This window comes from Dermochelys coriacea, chromosome 9 (genome assembly GCF_009764565.3).
Source record: "Dermochelys coriacea isolate rDerCor1 chromosome 9, rDerCor1.pri.v4, whole genome shotgun sequence".
Classification (NCBI taxonomy): Eukaryota; Metazoa; Chordata; order Testudines; family Dermochelyidae; genus Dermochelys; species Dermochelys coriacea.
In genome coordinates this window covers 55,718,048-55,738,604 of record NC_050076.1, presented here as the reverse complement: position 1 = coordinate 55,738,604, position 20,557 = coordinate 55,718,048, and the positions used below count along the sequence as shown (strand labels likewise).

Sequence of the window (20,557 nt, the reverse complement as noted above, 5' to 3'; positions counted from 1 at the left end):
CAACCCTGTTGAGTCCCATTACTGTTGCACCCGGACCCCCGACCCCTCCAACAAGCCCTTGTGCACCCAGATCCCCCTGCATCAAGATCCCCCTCTGAGCTGCCCGCAATCAGATTGCCCCCACACAGAACCCTCTCAACCCACACCTGGATCCCCTCCACACTAAGCCTCTCCATACTTGGATCCTGCCTTGCTAAGCCTGCCTGCCCATACCTGGTGAACCTGCAGCAGAGGGGCAGGACCCTAGGGTGTTTCTGGGGCAGGCCCGGTCTTTATGCTGTGTCAGGGTTGGGTGCAGCCTCACTGCTGAGTCTGTGTCCCAGGGGAAGCTGCACAGTGATCTCCCACCTCTGTGCAGCCAGTGCCCTGTGCTCCCCAATTCCATGCTGGAGCCTCCCCATTTATTTGACAAATAAAATTTGCAGAATTTTAAAATATTGTGCACATAATTTTTTTGGCACAGAATTTTTAATTTTCTGGAGCAGACAATGTGAGTAATTCCCTCAGGAGTAATGTGGGAAAGATAGTTATATAGCAAGAAAGAAGCCTCAGAGCCTGACAGCACAAGCCCCTCCATATGTATACCAACCACTTTCATATTTGGTTAAGTCTAATTTCATAGTGCCATCAGAAAAAAGTATTTTCTAGTTTCAGCTCTCTTCCATTCAAACAAGGATCTCCAATTAGCTTCACTTACCAGAAGTTTAGCTTGTTCGGGAAGTGAAATTTGTTCCCTCTTTCCATCTGGATACCTTAGCATCAGCTGTGCCTTTGGTCCTAGTGTAAAGTAAATTGCTAGAGTTTAACAACAGGACATCTGAATTGAACTCTTTTGTACATTTAGATGGTGTACTTCACTCTAAGGGAGAAGAGGATTAGTGAATGGAAATTAACACACAAAAAAGTCTTAAAGGTGAGCTGCAAAGCTTGGTTCATGAAGATGAACTTCTGTTGCATGTATTTTATAATCAAAATCCCTGTTTTCATTTTTTTTTTTTAAGTTAAAACGAGTGACTGATACCGCTCCTCCCCCCCATCTCCACAGGGAAACCACAGCAAAGGGAATTTAAGGTGCAGCCCTCACATCTATCATAGCTATTTGTATGCCAAACTGATGCCATTCCCCTCTCTTTAGTGCACTCTTTACTTGAACATTGCTGCGCGGTTTTGTGGAAAACTGCTGCTGTCCTACTGCCTACCAGCAAAGAAAGTCAGGGTGTGGGTGTGGGGGTGTAGAACTTTTGAGGTCCTTCTACACTAGGAAAATGTGCACCGATACAACCACACCAGTGCAGATATGCTGCATAAGTGCAAAGTGGACTTACATTTGTGCAGCGTACCTCACTTGTGCGAGCCTCACTACGCACATCTACATTACACAAATGCCAATTTCTCTAATATAGATGGGCCCTCAGACCAATTGAAACTCAGATTACAGTTCAGTGATTAACAGGTTCTTGGCGTTTGTGACGTCATTTCATGCTGCTGAAAGTAGAGGGACGTATCCAAATGGCAAACTTTAAGGATAAAGACCAAAAAGGTGTTCTTAAAATTAGGACTTAAGCATGCTTGATAATATAAAAAGGCTGTTGCAAAGCTTTTTTAAAAAAAATTAAGTTATGTTTAAAGAGGAAAAGCTCACCATTCACATCCAATCCCTCCACTGCACTTTCAGGCTTGTCAGCTGATTCCTCCAGTATCCCAGCATCAATACAGGACACTACTCGATGGTTTGATGTTGTTCCAGGCTCAGTCCTTGTGGGGGGCTCAGGTGGAGGCCTCCGGCTCTCCTCTTTCCTAAACCCCAGGTCCTTGTGTGGAGACTTCCTAGACTTGGCAGGATTCTCGGACTCATCATCATCATCAGAGCCACAAACAGAAATAAATTCCTCACTTCCAGAGAAAAGCTCAGATTCAGACTCCTCATCTGATCGGCTGTCCTGTTTGACCTGGGAGGAATCAAAATGCGTCTCCTGCAGGGAGGCCCTGATGGCAGCTTCCATCTGGCTATCCTCACTAGCATCAATGAGGCTCTCCTGTTTGATGTAGTCATAACACAGAAATGAAAAAAAAAACCAAAAACAAATAAGCAAAATATTTTAACAGGAATTAGAGGATTTTAACAAAGGGTTCTCAGGTGACATCTGATAGGTGTGTAATGATTAAATGGTGTGGCAGCCAGCTGTTCTACAATTTTAAAGCCTGTATTTCTCCTTTTTGAGGAATACGTAAATTCTCCACAATTGACATCTCCCTCTCCCCCTCCCCCACTCCACTATATTCTCTGAAGCAATGCTGATCATGGAGTACTGTCTATTCCAATCATTCCCAAACCTTCATAATATGGTGGATCACCTTCACTCTTCCAACTGTCCAGGCTTGATTTCCATATTGCAGCTACAGTATTTGTCTGCATGGAAAAGTACTAAAAGGTCTATAATAAAGAGGCAAGTTGTAATAAGCTCCCTTTAATGTGGTGGTCCCAAACTTTTCATGTAACACCCTCCCTTATCTCTGCTGCCTCCCACCTCCCAGGAGGGACAGTCGCGAGCCATGGCCAGGGCTCCTGGGAGACGGGAAGGTGCGGAGGTAAGGGGGCAGAGGATGGGGCCAGAGTTGCAGCCAGGCCGGCAATCAGTGGCGGGTGGCCTGGGGTGGGTGTTCAGTTGGGCGCAGGGCTGCAGCCAGGGGGCAGAGAGGGTGGGTAGTGCCCCCTCCCATGAACATTCCTCTGCACCCCCTTAAGGGGCTGTGCCCCTCAGTGTGGGGACCGCTCTTTTAATGTGATCTGTGCAGCTGCTGGATGAATCTCTCCCTCTCCCAGGGCACAGGAGTTGACAGTTCTGGTCCCAAGTTCTTTAGTTGCCAACCTAGTCTTTCCAGATCACTCAGTAATTTGGTTCTATCCTCTGCTTGCAATCCCTTCAGTTTGTTTTTTGCAAATTTCATCATGGCTTAGTTTATATTGAAGAATCACTCAAAAGACACAAACAAAACTACTGCACAAGTTACAGCAAGGTGCCTGGGTTTTAGTTTAGTTGCTCACAAAAAACTCTGGAAACTGTAAGAATCCAGGTCTGGGGTACAATTAGCAGGAAAAACAATTGTGTAAAGAGCAACAGAAGCGTCATCATTTTGAAAGAGGCAATTCTATTGAGATTAAGTAATCTAAATAGGAAATTATGCATTCTACACTTTTCATGGATTAACTCCAGTACTGAAATTTGTAGTAGTTTACTGAAAGTCATTTTGCATGACATTAAAACACAATGAGTATTTTTAAAAAGCTTCCTTTTAGGATTATTGTATTCTAGAAAACTGTACAAGTGAACCAGGTGGTGGGAGAATAAGCACTAGTGCCAAGTACCTGTACTTTCCTCTCACCTTTATTTTCAGTCCGTCCTTCCAAGACACCAACCCTACCACTTAGTTCTTATTTTATTTGGAGGCGTGGGATTGAGAGGTTAGGGATACCACAGATGGTTGAAAAGCCAACTACAGAGAAAAACAAACATTTTCCCCATCCCCATACTATCAATCAACTAAACAACATTTAAATTATAGTGCACCCTTTCTAATATTTACACCTCATAATTCACATCCACCAAACCTCTCATTTCTACCTAGCAATTTTAACAGCAAAGTGCTGTAGTGAAAGCGCACATTACTATGGTTATTACATTTGTAACAAATTCTATAAATTACGTAGTATCGAACAAAACAAAACTACTGATCAAAAAGGAGAGAAAGTACTTTCTCTGACGCATTATCTGCATGTTTTGTGTTTTTACTCATTTGCTAGTTCACACAAGTCTATTTGTATTTCCCAAGCAGTGGGGTGAGAGGTTCTACTGGACCAGACACAATGTGCCGAGTTTTCCTCTTTCCCTCCCCCTACCCACAAGGCCTTATACTTACAGAGCGGGAACATTTTTGGGGAGGGTTGGTAGAATGTCCATCCAGTTGCCCATGCTCACCCAGGAAACCAGTCACTTGGTCCAAGAAAGAAGTTACATCCAGTTGGTGCCACTCCACTAATTTCTGGCCTATGAAACACATAGGAACATTGGACTGCATTTCACTGAGGGTGACCCTCAAGAGATTTTTGCTTAGCCACGAGGAGCATAAAACAAATTTATCTTAAAGCACATAATGCTTATTAGTTTTTATAAAGGTCCAATTTTGGTCTGCAAAACTGATGAGGTGGTGAGGAGGCAAGTGTGGATTTATGGAGGACCCTACACCTTTTTTAGGCACCTTAGAGATGAAAACATTTATTTGGGCATAAGCTTTTGTGGGCTATAACTCACTTCATCAGATGCATGGAGTGAAAAATACAGTAGGCAGGTATAAATATATACTAAAGGTAAGCAGTTTCCTTTTCTCCAAAGCTTTCACACCTTCTAAAGAGCCTCATTCCTGGCCCTATCAAGCTAGAGGTACAAGCCAGTCTCCATTTAAAGTGCTCATAACAACAGAAGTAATGGCTTCTTTCCTGTATGCAAGAATGTATGCATACCACACACAATGAATGGAATGTTAAAATTCAAGTTTTGAGAAAATAAATTCATAGCTAAGATTTCTTCAATGTGCATAACTCAATCTTTTGGCTTGATGGATCTGACATCCCAATCTGCAAGCTCTCTTTCCATAAAGTAACTTACTACAATGTACATGTATTTGTTTTCTGCCTTAAAAAAAAAGGGGGGGGGGATTACAAGGCTGGAGAAGCAAACAAAACTAAGGCTTAATTCTATACAACAGAAGGTTAAATGGAAAAATCCTAATACAACTGCAAGGTCTTTCTTAAGATTGCAATGAAAAGGCCAGCGAAGGGAAGGGAGTAGATATCAGAACCTGGTTTTCCTATAGCCACATACTAAGTGACTAGTTCTAAACAGAATAGCAAGGTTTGGAATTCTCAAAGGGCTGTGGCCCGCCGGGAATAAAGACTTCTTAGTAAACTGCAATTCAGTCCCTTTGGAAGGAGCACTAAAGAGAAGTTACTCTTATAACCTTAGTTATATGTATAACCTTCGTACATAAAAGTCAAGAGCATTGTCCGAGCCTGCGTTTCGGTAATGCAGATTCTTTTATTGTTATCAAGCAGTAAGAAATCTCAGGTCAGCATTCATTACAGAAACCAATAATTCAGAATGAGGAAATTGAGGACCAGTAATGGTTTGGAGGGAAGGGAAGAGAATCAGAAGATTCCTTGTTTCAGAGTAGCAGCCGTGTTAGTCTGTATTCGCAAAGAGAAAAGGAGTACTTGTGGCACCTTAGAGACTAACAAATTTATTAGAGCATAAGCTTTCATGAGCTACAGCTCACTTCATCGGATGCATTTGGTGGAAAAAACAGAGGAGAGATTTATATATACACACACACACACACACACACACACAGAACATGAAACAATGGGTTTATCATACACACTGTAAGGAGAGTGATCACTTAAGATAAGCCATCACCAACAGCAGGGGGGGGAAGGAGGAAAACCTTCCATGGTGACAAGCAGGTAGGCTAATTCCAGCAGTTAACAAGAATATCAGAGGAACAGTGGGGGGTGGGGTGGGGGGGAGAAATACCATGGGGAAATAAAAAGAAAAGGAGTACTTGTGGCACCTTAGAGACTAACAATTTTATTAGAGCATAAGCTTTCGTGAGCTACAGCTCACTTCATCGGATGCATTTGGTGGAAAAAACAGAGGAGAGATTTATATACACACACACAGAGAACATGAAACAATGGGTTTATCATACACACTGTAAGGAGAGTGATCACTTAAGATAAGCCATCACCAACAGCAGGGGGGGGGAAGGAGGAAAACCTTTCATGGTGACAAGCAGGTAGGCTAATTCCAGCAGTTAACAAGAATATCAGAGGAACAGTGGGGGGTGGGGTGGGAGGGAGAAATACCATGGGGAAATAGTTTTACTTTGTGTAATGACTCATCCATTCCCAGTCTCTATTCAAGCCTAAGTTAATTGTATCCAGTTTGCAAATTAATTCCAATTCAGCAGTCTCTCGTTGGAGTCTGTTTTTGAAGCTTTTTTGTTGAAGTATAGCCACTCTTAGGTCTGTGATCGAGTGACCAGAGAGATTGAAGTGTTCTCCAACTGGTTTTTGAATGTTATAATTCTTGACGTCTGATTTGTGTCCATTCATTCTTTTACGTAGAGACTGTCCAGTTTGGCCAATGTACATGGCAGAGGGGCATTGCTGGCACATGATGGCATATATCACATTGGTAGATGCGCAGGTGAACGAGCCTCTGATAGTGTGGCTGATGTGATTAGGCCCTATGATGGTATCCCCTGAATAGATATGTGGACAGAGTTGGCAACGGGCTTTGTTGCAAGGATAGGTTCCTGGGTTAGTGGTTCTGGAAATAGTTTTACTTTGTGTAATGACTCATCCATTCCCAGTCTCTATTCAAGCCTAAAGTTAATTGTATCCAGTTTGCAAATTAATTCCAATTCAGCAGTCTCTCGTTGGAGTCTGTTTTTGAAGCTTTTTTGTTGAAGTATAGCCACTCTTAGGTCTGTGATCGAGTGACCAGAGCGATTGAAGTGTTCTCCAACTGGTTTGTGAATGTTATAATTCTTGACGTCTGATTTGTGTCCATTCATTCTTTTACGTAGAGACTGTCCAGTTTGGCCAATGTACATGGCAGAGGGGCATTGCTGGCACATGATGGCATATATCACATTGGTAGATGCGCAGGTGAACGAGCCTCTGATAGTGTGGCTGATGTGATTAGGCCCTATGATGGTATCCCCTGAATAGATATGTGGACAGAGCTGGCAACGGGCTTTGTTGCAAGGATAGGTTCCTGGGTTAGTGGTTCTGTTGTGTGGTGTGTGGTTGCTGGTGAGTATTTGCTTCAGATTGGGGGGCTGTCTGTAAGCAAGGACTGGTCTATCTCCCAAGATCTGAGAGAGCGATGGCTCGTCCTTCAGGATAGGTTGTAGATCCTTGATGATGCGTTGGAGAGGTTTTAGTTGGGGGCTGAAGGTGATGGCTAGTGGCGTTCTGTTGTTTTCTTTGTTAGGCCTGTCCTGTAGTAGGTGACTTCTGGGTACTCTTCTGGCTCTGTCAATCTGTTTCTTCACTTCAGCAGGTGGGTATTGTAGTTGTAGGAATGCATGATAGAGATCTATGGATCTCATCCACTATGGATGTAGAAGCCCTCTACACCAACATTCCACACAAAGATGGACTACAAGCCGTCAGGAACAGTATCCCCGATACTGTCACGGCTAACCTGGTGGCAGAACTTTGTGACTTTGTCCTGACCCATAACTATTTCACATTTGGTGACAATGTATACCTTCAAATCAGCGGCACTGCGACGGGTACCCGCATGGCCCCACAGTATGCCAACATTTTTATGGCTGACTTAGAACAACGCTTCCTCAGCTCTCGTCCCCTAATGCCCCTACTCTACTTGCGCTACATTGATGACATCTTCATCATCTGGACACATGGAAAAGAAGCCCTTGAGGAATTCCACCATGATTTCAACAATTTCCATCCCACCATCAACCTCAGCCTGGACCAGTCCACACAAGAGATCCACTTCCTGGACACTACGGTGCTAATAAGCGATGGTCACATAAACACCACCCTATATCGGAAACCTACTGACCGCTATTCCTACCTACATGCCTCTAGCTTTCATCCAGATCATACCACTCGATCCATTGTCTACAGCCAAGCGCTACGATATAACCGCATTTGCTCCAACTCCTCAGACAGAGACAAACACCTACAAGATCTCTATCATGCATTCCTACAACTACAATACCCACCTGCTGAAGTGAAGAAACAGATTGACAGAGCCAGAAGAGTACCCAGAAGTCACCTACTACAGGACAGGCCCAACAAAGAAAACAACAGAACGCCACTAGCCATCACCTTCAGCCCCCAACTAAAACCTCTCCAACGCATCATCAAGGATCTACAACCTATCCTGAAGGACGAGCCATTGCTCTCTCAGATCTTGGGAGACAGGCCAGTCCTTGCTTACAGACAGCCCCCCAATCTGAAGCAAATACTCACCAGCAACCACACACCACACAACAGAACCACTAACCCAGGAACCTATCCTTGCAACAAAGCCCGTTGCCAACTCTGTCCACATATCTATTCAGGGGATACCATCATAGGGCCTAATCACATCAGCCACACTATCAGAGGCTCTTTCACCTGCACATCTACCAATGTGATATATGCCATCATGTGCCAGCAATGCCCCTCTGCCATGTACATTGGCCAAACTGGACAGTCTCTACGTAAAAGAATGAATGGACACAAATCAGACGTCAAGAATTATAACATTCAAAAACCAGTTGGAGAACACTTCAATCTCTCTGGTCACTCGATCACAGATCTTAGAGTGGCTATACTTCAACAAAAAAGCTTCAAAAACAGACTCCAACGAGAGACTGCTGAATTGGAATTAATTTGCAAACTGGATACAATTAACTTAGGCTTGAATAGAGACTGGGAATGGATGAGTCATTACACAAAGTAAAACTATTTCCCCATGGTATTTCTCCCCCCCACCCCACCCCCCACTGTTCCTCTGATATTCTTGTTAACTGCTGGAATTAGCCTACCTGCTTGTCACCATGGAAGGTTTTCCTCCTTTCCCCCCCCTGCTGTTGGTGATGGCTTATCTTAAGTGATCACTCTCCTTACAGTGTGTATGATAAACCCATTGTTTCATGTTCTCTGTGTGTGTGTATATAAATCTCTCCTCTGTTTTTTCCACCAAATGCATCCGATGAAGTGAGCTGTAGCTCACGAAAGCTTATGCTCTAATAAATTTGTTAGTCTCTAAGGTGCCACAAGTACTCCTTTTCTTTTTGAGAAGATTCCTTGGGGACCTTAAAAAACCCAAAACAGTAGATTCATTTTGTCTAGCATTCCAAAAAAGGTCAAAGCCAAAAGCAGACAAACAAAATATTGCACTGATATTTGAAAATTAAGATGCGACTAAAATAATAATTTCTGAGCCTCCTGGTAGTGACTAACATGCTTCTATGACATTAGCTTTTGATCTGCAGTGTTGTTGTAGCAGTGTTGGTCCCAGTATATTAGAGAGACAAGGTGGGTGAGAGTATTTTTTTATTGGACCAACTTCTGTTGGTGAAATTGGCAAGCTTTTGAGCAATGCAGAGCTCTTCTTCAGGTCAGTTTGAAGACTAAGACCCTAAAAGTAAGTAACTGACTTCAGATTTGCATCATTCAAGCAGAGAGAAATGGAAATAGTAAACAAAGAGTACCACTAGTGAGTGAACAGATTTTTAAAATTTATTTCACTTTTAACAGTCTAAGGTGTTTTTAATACCACAAGTAAAAGAAATGTTTGTTTAGAACATGGTTTAAATTGGCCCTTTAAAGGGCACTTCAAAGCCAGTTCATGATTTGGCCATGAAGTGTTATCAATTTTGTTTTCCAAATGGATAAAGTTAGCAACCTAAACTGAAATCATGTGTCACTACACAAAATTTGTGCAGAACTTGAATTTTTATTCATTTAGTTCTTTTGTTGAAGATTATGTGGACTAAAAATCTAACGGCTTCAGTGCCTCTAAGAGAATGCTGCTGTTTGTATACAGACCTTTACAATGTTACAAAGTAATTTACATGTTTTAACCCATATTAACTAGCACTGCCAAAAACAAGCAGAACTAAATATTCCAGATTACAATCAGCAGTCTGTCTGAAGATGATATATATTGTCCTTTCTCTTACCTGTCCTCGGGTCCAGAATGGAGACATAAGGGAAATCTGCCAGTTTATAAAACTGTATGTATCTCTGTCCTTCCTCACTGTCATGGTATACCTACAGACCACCACATTTGAAAAAAGTTAATGCCTCAAAACTGAACAAAATGTGTCTTTATTTTACCATATATTCTACACTTTGTAAGTACACAATTCCCATTAACTCTTCCAAACATTAGTATGTGGATTTTGTTAGCGTACAAAGGTTATAGACCCAAGAAGGCTAGTTTTGAACACATGGCTTTTAAAATTGTTTTAATATACATTTAATATACATTTCGGTAATTTGAGATTAAATCCACAGTTCCATCTTTCTTGGCAGTTCTTAGAACTGGGTTTTGCTTTTTTATAATTTACAAGAGGCTTGTTTTTGTTGTCTCACTCCCATCAATTCCTATCTTCAACGTATCTCTATTAGCCTCTCACCTGCCAAAAAATGAAATGCTCCCGGATAATGTTCTTCACAGCCTCGTTGCTCCAGACATCACGGTTGAGACACTGGCATGCAAAGTCCTGCACGTTCTGGATGTTAATCATGAGCCATTTATTCTGCATCTGACCACACTCTTTGGCCTTCAAGCAGACAGAAAGAATACATTATTTAAAAACAAAAGGCTAGACAGAAACAATGTCAGCAACGATGGGTTGATTTGTGCACCAGGCTTCACCAAAACCCCTTTACAGTAGAAAAGATGATCAGGACTAGCAAAAGTCATCCTTAAACACCTGACAAACAAAGGGCAGGGCTAGAAGACCTGCTTAACTGCAGTTCAAGTTGGCTAAATGTATTTAAAAACAAAACAAAACAAAAAACAAAAACACATCACACTTTGGTTAATTGAGTTCAACAAGCCAAGCCCAGAAGGACAGGGAAAGGAAGCAACTTGAGAAGCAAAAGACTGAAAATGGAAAAAAATCTGAATTAACCATTTGTTCAGAGAAAACAGAATGAAGTGAGTCACCATCTGATAGTAGAGGAAAAACCTGGTTATTCAAAAGAAACGCCTGTGGACCCTTTTTCTGTGTAAATAGGCTAAAGCTACTGACTGGGGACTTGTATTTATACAACAGACCCCTTTTTCCACTCTTCATTTTTTCTAGATTTTATGTTGTTAAACTTATTTTTGGTGTGACTGCCAAATCAGGAGTCATTTTCTGATGCTCATTCAGACTGCAAGTGGAGGGAGGGTGAGCGGGGAAAAGAGATGGGAGGGTTTGAAGTCGCAGGAAGAGATCTTACTGGTTTGAGTCACAAAGCTGGCATTGTCTGATTGGTTGGTTGCAAGTTAATGGTAGGAGTTTGATCAAGAATGTAATTCTGATCGCTGAATTGTCAAACCTGTTGAAAAAAAGAGGGCTTTATCAAAAGCAGGAATGCTCATATCTCCAGGATAGATTGGAAATAGTGATGAACTTTCCTTTAAAAAAAAGAGTTACTTACATGAGTTTGCACTAACTGCATTACTCACAACGGGAAAACAGCAAATTCAAAGGTTTAGGGTATTTCAACAGATTTTACTGTTTTCTTCAGAACCTAAGCTTTAACTTTTAGAATGAAGTTTCTTGTCTTATCTACCCACTCATGTAAATGAATTGTAAATTTAAAACCTCAGTATTACCATTCCAATGCTAATACTTCATTTAATTGGTAATTCAGTTAGGGCCTGTATATGTTAAGGAAAGCTGGTTCAAGTTTACTTACTGTACACAGGACCTCACATTAAACACCTAGGTAATAAGATTTCTGCCTGGCCAGATGACAGACCAATTGTGGCCTAATTTTCCATTCACTTGAAAGGACATCATACAGAAATTAGGTGCACATAGGATATGCCAGTACTCTTGCATATTCACATAATGATCACTTAAGTGCTTATCTTTAAAGTGCTTCTCATTCATTAGTTAATCCTCACAACACTCCTTGGGCACCTATTTAACAGAAGGCGAATTTAAATAAGTGGCCTGACTTTTCAATATGCTCACCAGCTCCAAAGGAGACAAGCCTTTTATTTAAATACCTAAATACAGATTTGGATGTCTAATTTTTGGAATAATGACTTGCCCAAGGCTCAGAGGAAAATCCATATCAGAATGTATACTTAGACCCAAGAGTCCTGGTCCCAGTCCTGTGCTCTGACACCCAACTCTGCCGGATTACAGGGACACTGACTAAGAAGTCCATTCTGTCTGCACAGTTTCTCTCCTACTCGTTACATATGCCAAATTACTATTAAAAAAAAATAAAAGACTCAGTGTGAAAAAAGTCTAATTTTTCTACTTTTGTGTGCATCTGCCAGCGTTTTGTGTAACCAGTTTCACCCCCCTCCAACCCAAATATAGTCACTTTCCCCTTTAAATTTTGTAAACAAGAAAAACCCATACTATATATTTACAAAAACAAGTCTACAGAGATTGATTGGGAGGGTGGGGGGAGGGGAGAGAAAAGGGAGAGAGAGGGGGAGTGCTTCAGGGCAGGTGTAATGCCAGAATTACTTTAAATTCATTTTTAAAACTGATCAGATTTCATGCTGTGTCCTTTCAAGTAGTAAGACTCTTGCAATTACCTTTATTTATAATAAAAATTGAGTTTACAGCATTAGACAAGCACTGAACTCCCAGAAATGACTTGCAGTACCTGAATTTTCTACAAAACTTGGACTTGGTTCAATAGCAGTCACTATTTACTTTAATAATGTGATGAATTTCTGAATGACTCCTTTTTTATTTCTGAACTAACTAAAACTAGTATCAAGTTTATTTATTTATTGGAACCCCATTGTGCCAAGTGCTATACAAACACAGACTGTCCATTTCAAAGAGTTTGCAGTTTAGACACACAAGGGAAAGGAAAGAGAGGCACAGACTTGTCCAAGGTCACAGCAAGTCAGTGGTAGAGCCAAAAATAGAATCCCCAGTCCCCTGATCCCTGTCTGGTGCCCTATCTGCTGGACCATGTTGCCTGTCCAACGTATGAGAGAATGTGACCAAATAAGAAGAAAAGTTGCACATTTAAAAAGACAGCGTCTTCTCAGAGTTCTCTTGTTTGTATGTGGTAGAGTGAAACAGGAGGAGTCTGAACTGGTTGATCCAAACAGCTGGTCATATTTGGTGTTCCATTTATACCAAACTGCCCTATAGCTTTGTATTTGTTGTTAGAATCAGAAATTCCTAAGTATTTTACTAATTAAGTTACACAAATACAAATTCACTGACTAATGGGATTGAACAAGATTAAAGGACAGCCTAATTTGGCCATCAGAACCTTTATTATATGTGAGGATAAACAAACCCAAACTTGACTTAGAGCAGGACTGATAGTTGGAAGACATCTTTTTAACCTGAAAAAACTAACAGTATTTGATATGGACACAAAGACAACACTGAGCTCTACAACATAATTTTTATTAAGCTTTTCAAAGAAGCGGCACACTTTTAAGGTTCAAATAAACGTTTTACTCATTAAAAGTTCAGAACCAGGTGCCACATGGCTAGTTGCTTACACACATCTAAGAATGCACTGAATCCTGACCACCAGATTCCTAGCTATGCCAGCTTCATGTGTATCCTGAGCCGATACTGCTAATTACACCTACAATGCTTGTGGGCGTGGTGAAGAGGACAGGCCTGTGACATACAAAAGTGTTCTTTTGGGAGTAGGATGAAACCAAGCGTTCACTTATGATCTTCTCAAGAGCTATTCAGCAAGAACTCAATGCTCTTTTTAACCATGATTAAGCCTTCCTCTTATTATTTCCAACCCCTTGATCTGTCCCTGAATCGCCTCCCAATTCCCATCTTCACACTCTTCATGCATATTTCCCTCACCTTCAAGTACTCTACAGTAACTCCTATCATGAAGTGCCTCATTTCAGCTCTCCTCTATTTCATTACCCTAATCGGATCCATGTACAAAGACAATACTTAGTGTTGCAGTGGTTTAGTGCATGGGCTCAACTCCATTTTAATTGTTTGTTCCATGCAGAAGACTATATTAAGGAAAAAGATTAGTTGCAAGGCTGAATATGGTAGAGTCAGGAAATGCCAATGAGAATGTATGAATAATCTCAATTCTGCCTCTTTGTGCATAAGGCATGCAATTAAAGACTAATTACTTGCTCACATACTATTTCTCAAACACAACACACACTTTCTACAGTTTCAGAGACACTTCAGTGCTTAAACATGCAATCTTAATGCTTTCAGCACAGGCTTGTGATGTGTGTGGAATTTCCTAATTATTTAAAAAGAAAGGTGGGGGTGGTTTCAAGCTGTTTAAGACTAACATATTGATAATAGTACGTTCTGAGCCATGGACCTGTTGAGATCTGCAAGAATGAATCCCCCGTCCTGTTTACTGAGGAGCCCTTTTCCACAAACATGAGGAGTTGCAGAGAGCCCTCACCTGCAAACCTTTAGGTGTTAGTGTACAGCAGCCTCCCCTATTACTTTAAAAGGTCTGCAAAAATGGTTCTCAACCTTTCTAGACTACTGTACCCCTTTTCAGGAGTCTGATTTGTCTTGCATACCTCAAGTTTCACCTCACTTAAAAACAACTTCCTTATAAAAGCAGACAAAAATACAAAAGTGTCACAGCACACTATTACTGAAAAATTGTTTACCATCTCATTTTTATATAATTATAAAATAAATCTATTGGAATATAAATATTATACTTACATTTCAGTGTACAGTATACAGAGCAGTATAAACAAGTCATTGTCTGTATGAAATTTTAGTTTGCACTGACTTCACTGTGCTTTTTATGTAGGCTGTAGTAAAACTAAGCAAAAATCTAGATGAGTTGATGTACCCCCTGGAAGACCTCTGCATACCCCCAGAGGTACACATACCACTGGCTGAGAACCATGGTCTACAGGACTAAATCAGGTCTCTTACAGAATTCTTGCCTCAACCTATGTACATCCTCACAATACAGCCAAGTAAACCACATGCAGATAGCAATAAACCCTATGTAAAGTGTATTGATCACATGAAAAATGGATCATAACTTGATCAAAGACACATCAATACTCACTGGAACATTCAAAGGCATTTTTCCTCAACAAAAGCTACTTTCAATGCCAAAATTGAATTTTCTATCCATAACAGTTTAAACTGGAGGTGAGGGAAATGGCTGGTGCAAAAAGCTGCAGTTTTTTAAATTGTATTTTTTTTTAACAGTTGGAAAAGCTTTTTTTCCCTCCCTCTCTTTACATGTATTTAAAAAATGAGAACTGGTCATGACAGAAAACCTCAAAAAACATTAAGTGCGTAAGTTAACTTAAGTTGCAGATGAAAACTGGAAAATTTCAGCCCAAAGAGATGAGCTACAAAAATCTGAATGATTGAAAACAAGGGATTGAATAGAAATGCTCATACAACCTTAACTAGAGTGAATACTGCCATTCCTGCTATCTTTTGTGTAAATGTCACAATAAGCTATGGCCACACCCCGAGGAATTTAGCATCTAATACAAGAACAAATGATCTAAATATTTATTTAAACAAGATAATACCAAGATCTGAGGGCATAAACAGTCCGAAACATTTGTTCTTAGATATTTCTGGAGGCAAAATCTTTAACTTATGACCATTAGAACTGTCACATTAGGTTTACTAGATTTCATAAAATGTATCATGTAGTCAGGTACATGGAGGGGGGTTAGCTAGTTGTGCCTGAGTAGTAGTTAGCTAGAAGTGAGTTTTGAGGAAGGTCTAGAAAACTGTGTGATTATCAGGTATACAAAAGGAAAGAGGCTGTCCCAGGCTTAGAAGTAACATAAAAGAGCAAAGATGACAAAGAACATGGAAACGAGGATAGTAGTTAACTGATGGACAGGAGAGTGATTTGGGGATGGGGGAAAAATAAGTTTCTCTAGGATCCCTAGTCATGGATCAGCTGTACCAACAGAACAAAAAAGATGGTGCTTGCCCCAATAAGCTTACCATCTAGTCTTTGCCATATTACAATTGAGTTGTTGGGACATCAGGGTGAGATGTCAGATGCAGTCACACTTGTAAAACTGAACAAATAGGCAGAGGTCACCAAGTGAGTGGAGGTGTAGACTTGGAAACAGAGACCTGTCCTTGGGCTAACTCATCCCCTCTCAAGGGTTCAGTGCATCCAGGGAGAAGAGAAGAGCACTGAGGAACACTGGTGATGAAATATTGATCTGTGAGACAGGAGAACCAGGCAATTACAATGCTCTGGAATTCCTCAGAGAGGGAAGAGCGAGGACAATATTGATGATTATGATGATGATACTTGATCTGTGAAATACTATTTCCATCACCACCCCGCTTCTGTGCAGAAAGATCATGATTCTGCACAGACATCCTGTACCTAGAGCACCCATAAAGAAAACCTTTAGCCACAGCATCTTTCCTGAATTTAAATAACTAGGATTCTTCCAACCTGGTCAGCTTCACTCATGCACTGAAATCTTTCACCAGTAGCATCTACTCAACTTCACATTTAAAAAAAAGAAAGAAAGAAAAGAGTGTGGGCCAGGGAAGAGAACAGTGGATAACAAGCCTACCCTTTTTAGAAATCAGTCACTACTTGCTAAGATCAGTCCTATACAACTTAGGAAATTACTACCACATGCAAGTGCTAGTTGCCAATATTTAGAAGCAGACTGTTTGCTTGTAATTTATTGTACGATCATGCTATAAATCAATTTGGACATGCATGCTGATGTAGGGCTTACAAGCTATGCCCAATTAATACATAGGTAGTCTTACTGAAAGACAGAAACCTACCGTTTCAAAGCTGCCTTTGTGCATCAGATCGATGGGAGGCCTGAAGAGGTCTGCAAGGGTAGTGAGTTTCTTATCTATTGCACCTCCATTCCGCAGCTCTTGCTCCTGTCGAACTATACAGCCCCAGGAGGAACAGGAATTGAATTAGACAAAATACTCACAACAGTGCATTACGCTGCCTTCATCCCCATTCCCTACATACAAATTCACCTGGCTGAAATCATTTTAAAAGGTTACAAAGTCCACAGGCCAAGTTTTTTGAAGACAGGATCCTAAAGTGAGGATTCTAAATACATGACAAGGCAACTAAGTGCTCTGATTTTCTGAAGTGCTGAACACTCAACTCTCATTGATTTAAATATATTTTGATTTGTAAAATGTACACATTAGTGGGATCTGCTTATGAAAAATCAGGCAACTTATTCTGGTTCCCAGATATGGATTTAGTAGTCTAACTTTAGGCTCCTGTTTTTCAAATATTGACCTACATCCAAAAATATTTCTGGTTTGATCTTTCACCTGTTCCCTCACCTTCACAAACATCAAAGGATCCCTTTGACAGAATCAGATATTTCTTCACATAAATAGAATATTCTTTGAAACTCACATTTATCGTAGAGCCAAGCTCTATAATACAATGGCATTTGCTCCAACCCCTCAGACAGAGACAAACACCTACAAGATCTCTATCAAGCATTCTTACAACTACAATCCACAATACCCACCTGCTGAAGTGAAGAAACAGATTGACAGAGCCAGAAGTTACCTACTACAGGACAGGCCCAACAAAGAAAATAACAGAACGCACTAGCCATCACCTTCAGCCCCCAATTAAAGCCTCTCCAACGCATCGTCAAGGATCTACAACCTATCCTGAAGGACGACCCATCACTCTCACAGATCTTGGGAGACAGGCCAGTCCTTGCTTACAGACAGCCCCCCAACCTAAAGCAAATACTCACCAGCAACCACACACCACATAACAGAACCACTAACCCAGGAACCTAGCCTTGCAACAAAGCCCGTTGCCAACTCTGTCCACATATCTATTCAGGGGACACCATCATAGGGCCTAATCACATCAGCCACCCTATCAGAAGCTCATTCACCTGCACATCTACCAGTGTGATATATGCCATCATGTGCCCGCAATGCCCCTCTGCCATGTACATTGGCCAAACTGGACAGTCTCTACGTAAAAGTATCAATGGACACAAATCAGACGTCACGAATTATAACATTCAAAAACCAGTTGGAGAATACTTCAATCTCTTTGGTCACTCGATTACAGACCTAAATGTGGCAATTCTTCAACAAAAAAACTTCAGAAACAGACTCCATCGAGAGACTGCTGAATTGGAATTAATTTGCAAACTGGATACAAGTAACTTAGGCTTGAATAAAGACTGGAAGTGGATGGGTCATGAAGTGAGCTGTAGCTCACGAAAGCTTATGCTCTAATAAATTTGTTAGTCTCTAAGGTGCCACAAGTACTCCCTTTCTTTTTGCGAATACAGACTAACACGGCTGCTACTCTGAAACCTACACAAAGTAAAACTATTTCCCCATATTTATTCCTCCCCAACCCCCGCTGTTCCTCAGACGTTCTTGTCAACTGCTGGAAATGGCCCACTTTGATTATCACTACAAAAGGTTTTCCCCCCACTGCTTTCCTGCGGGTAATAGCTCACCTTACCTGATCACTCTCATTACAGTGTGTATGGTAACACCCATTGTTTCATGTTTTCTGTGTATATAAATCTCCCCACTGTATTTTCCACTGCATGCATCCGATGAAGTGAGCTGTAGCTCACAAAAGCTTATGCTCAAAAAAAATTTGTTAGTCTCTAAGGTGCCACAAGTCCTCCTTTTCTTTTTGCGGATACAGACTAACACAGCTGCTTCTCTGAAACCTGACATTCAACATTAAATCCTTTCACTGATAGACTTGGTTATTGCAACCTCTTATAGGTCAGAGGTTCTCAAACTCTTTCTGTGGTCTACACCACACCTTGAAAAACAGTGTCCTGTGGATACCATCTCTCCCATTCATGACCATGGTGGCCACCTTGCATGCCCATCTGTGATCACATGAAATCTTTGGGGGAATTACAGCAATTGCTTACCTAAAAAAGCAAATTCACAAAGTATTTTATGCAGTTTAGCAGCTGGAAATGGGGAGCCAGGGCCATGTAGTCAGCCAACTCTCCACTAGACACAAGCAAGTGGACAGTGGACCAGAGTATAGAAGCTTCCTGTACCTGTAAATATCACTATTTTGCCACCTCTGGAAAATGTCTGCAAACGTTAAAGGCCAGATTAGTGTCAGACTTTAACTATTACATTTCCAGCTTTCATTTAGGTGAAAAAAGCTTTTGGTGTATTCATGTATTTTTATTGAATTTTATTAAGTTAGAGGAGAGAGAATGTGTAACTGGATCATATATCCTTCTTCAAGAGCTACTGTTGACATGGTGGAATGCTTCCAGATTCTCAGACATTTAGTATAGGGATATGAAAGAATTAAACATTGCCTGCAATATTAATCACTTTTAGTAACACACACCATAGTAACAGACAAAAGGTCGTGTTCCACCTAGCTGACCCATGTTGGTGATCATGGAGCTGTAGAGTCCACTTTTTATGCACCAGCATGGGCCATTCCACTTTGAATTATCGTAAGGATGTGTCAACAAACATTTTGGAACATCTTCCTTTGTGGAAACAGAGTAATTAGAGTAGTGGAAGCCTAAATTCCACTGTATTGTTTATCTACCACTTCCCAGTACATTATTAAACTTTAACAAAGACTCCTCAGTTTGTATATCTTTTGTTCAAATAATTTGAAGCACAGTGTCTGAGACCATGCGTTGGAGTCAAAAAATGTGGTTGTGCAGTAGGGTATAGGTTATTAACAGAGAAGCCAATGACACTACCTTTAAATAGATTATTACTAAAGAGTCTGACTGGGACCCTTTGAAAAATGCCAGTAGAAGATTGTCAGCTTTTTGTTCGGTGCCTTGCACAAAGGGGTCCTGGTCCATGACTAGGGCTCTTAGGCACTACAGTAATGCAAATGATTAACAATAAAAGTTATTAAGGCTGAATTTGTCACAGCTGGCAAAGGAGTAATTTTTTGAAATTTTATGATTTATAAGAGTTTCTCTATTACTTTTGTCATTTGGAGATTTTGCACATGGGTGGGTGGATCTAATGGTAAATGGCTAAACAAATTCATGGAGAACTTTGTGTGCTGCCAAGTAAAACCCAGGACTAATCTGAAGACTAATAAGAGCACGGGCACAGCAACAGTGGCCACACAAAATATCAGATTAGTGAATGAGAGCTTTAATTCCCCTAAGATTCTTGAGTTCTTTCCCCACCGTTCCATCCCCCACTACCAAAAGAAAAAAATGCCTTTGAAGAATTAGATTGGGTTATCAAAGTCCGTTCTGGTATGGCAAGTACTTTACTCATTTGTCCCGTACTGCCACAGAGCACACACAGATTTTTTTTGTTTTATAAGATTGGAGGTATGCATGAGGGTCACAAGGTCCAATAGTATCTGCCAAGATTCATATTTCCATGACTTGGAATTTTCATCATAATCACCTCACAGCTATTTAAGATTGCATGATTATAAGTATCTGAGGGAGACAGCTGTAGTTAATAAATAGACATCTCTTTAATTATAAAAGTAGTAATGGCACCACTACAATTAAAGATTAATAAAGTAGTTTTAGAATAGAATATTGCCTACTTCATTGGAAATTCCAATCTCATTTAAAATTAAAAATGGTTTGATGACTGCAGCCAATGATCATGACCAATAGCCGATAACTCTGTTCATTCCACCCACCAAGTTACACAACAAACTAGAAACCCTACCATAATGAACTACAGATACTTACTGGTTTCTGTTTGAAAATCCCGAAAACCATCAAATATTGAACGGGCAGGTCTGCGTCGTTTAGGAGCTTTAAAAAATAAAAAGATA

At 40.7% G+C, this 20,557-nt stretch overlaps 1 protein-coding gene across 12 annotated transcripts in view; it reads right to left on the bottom strand.

The window, feature by feature from the left end:
- The window catches only part of UBXN7 (UBX domain protein 7), a 53,092-nt gene that overhangs the window by 21,853 nt on the left and 10,682 nt on the right, over nt 1-20,557 (bottom strand). For 7 of the 12 annotated variants that reach the window (XR_006274393.1, XM_043492726.1, XM_043492729.1 and 4 more), the window contains 6 exons: nt 20,472-20,537; nt 10,225-10,371; nt 9,766-9,856; nt 3,919-4,046; nt 1,643-2,036; nt 698-777 (listed from right to left, as the gene is read on the bottom strand). Coding sequence is in view for 11 of the 12 variants with exons in the window: in XM_043492726.1 (XP_043348661.1) it covers nt 698-777; nt 1,643-2,036; nt 3,919-4,046; nt 9,766-9,856; nt 10,225-10,371; nt 20,472-20,537 (906 nt within the window). In the remaining variant the exon portion in view is untranslated. Of the gene's footprint in view, nt 1-697; nt 778-1,642; nt 2,037-3,918; nt 4,047-9,765; nt 9,857-10,224; nt 10,372-11,038; nt 11,138-16,560; nt 16,674-20,471; nt 20,538-20,557 lie in introns of those variants that run through there. The other 5 variants (XM_038415964.2, XM_043492727.1, XM_043492733.1 and 2 more) reach the window with 4 other exon arrangements.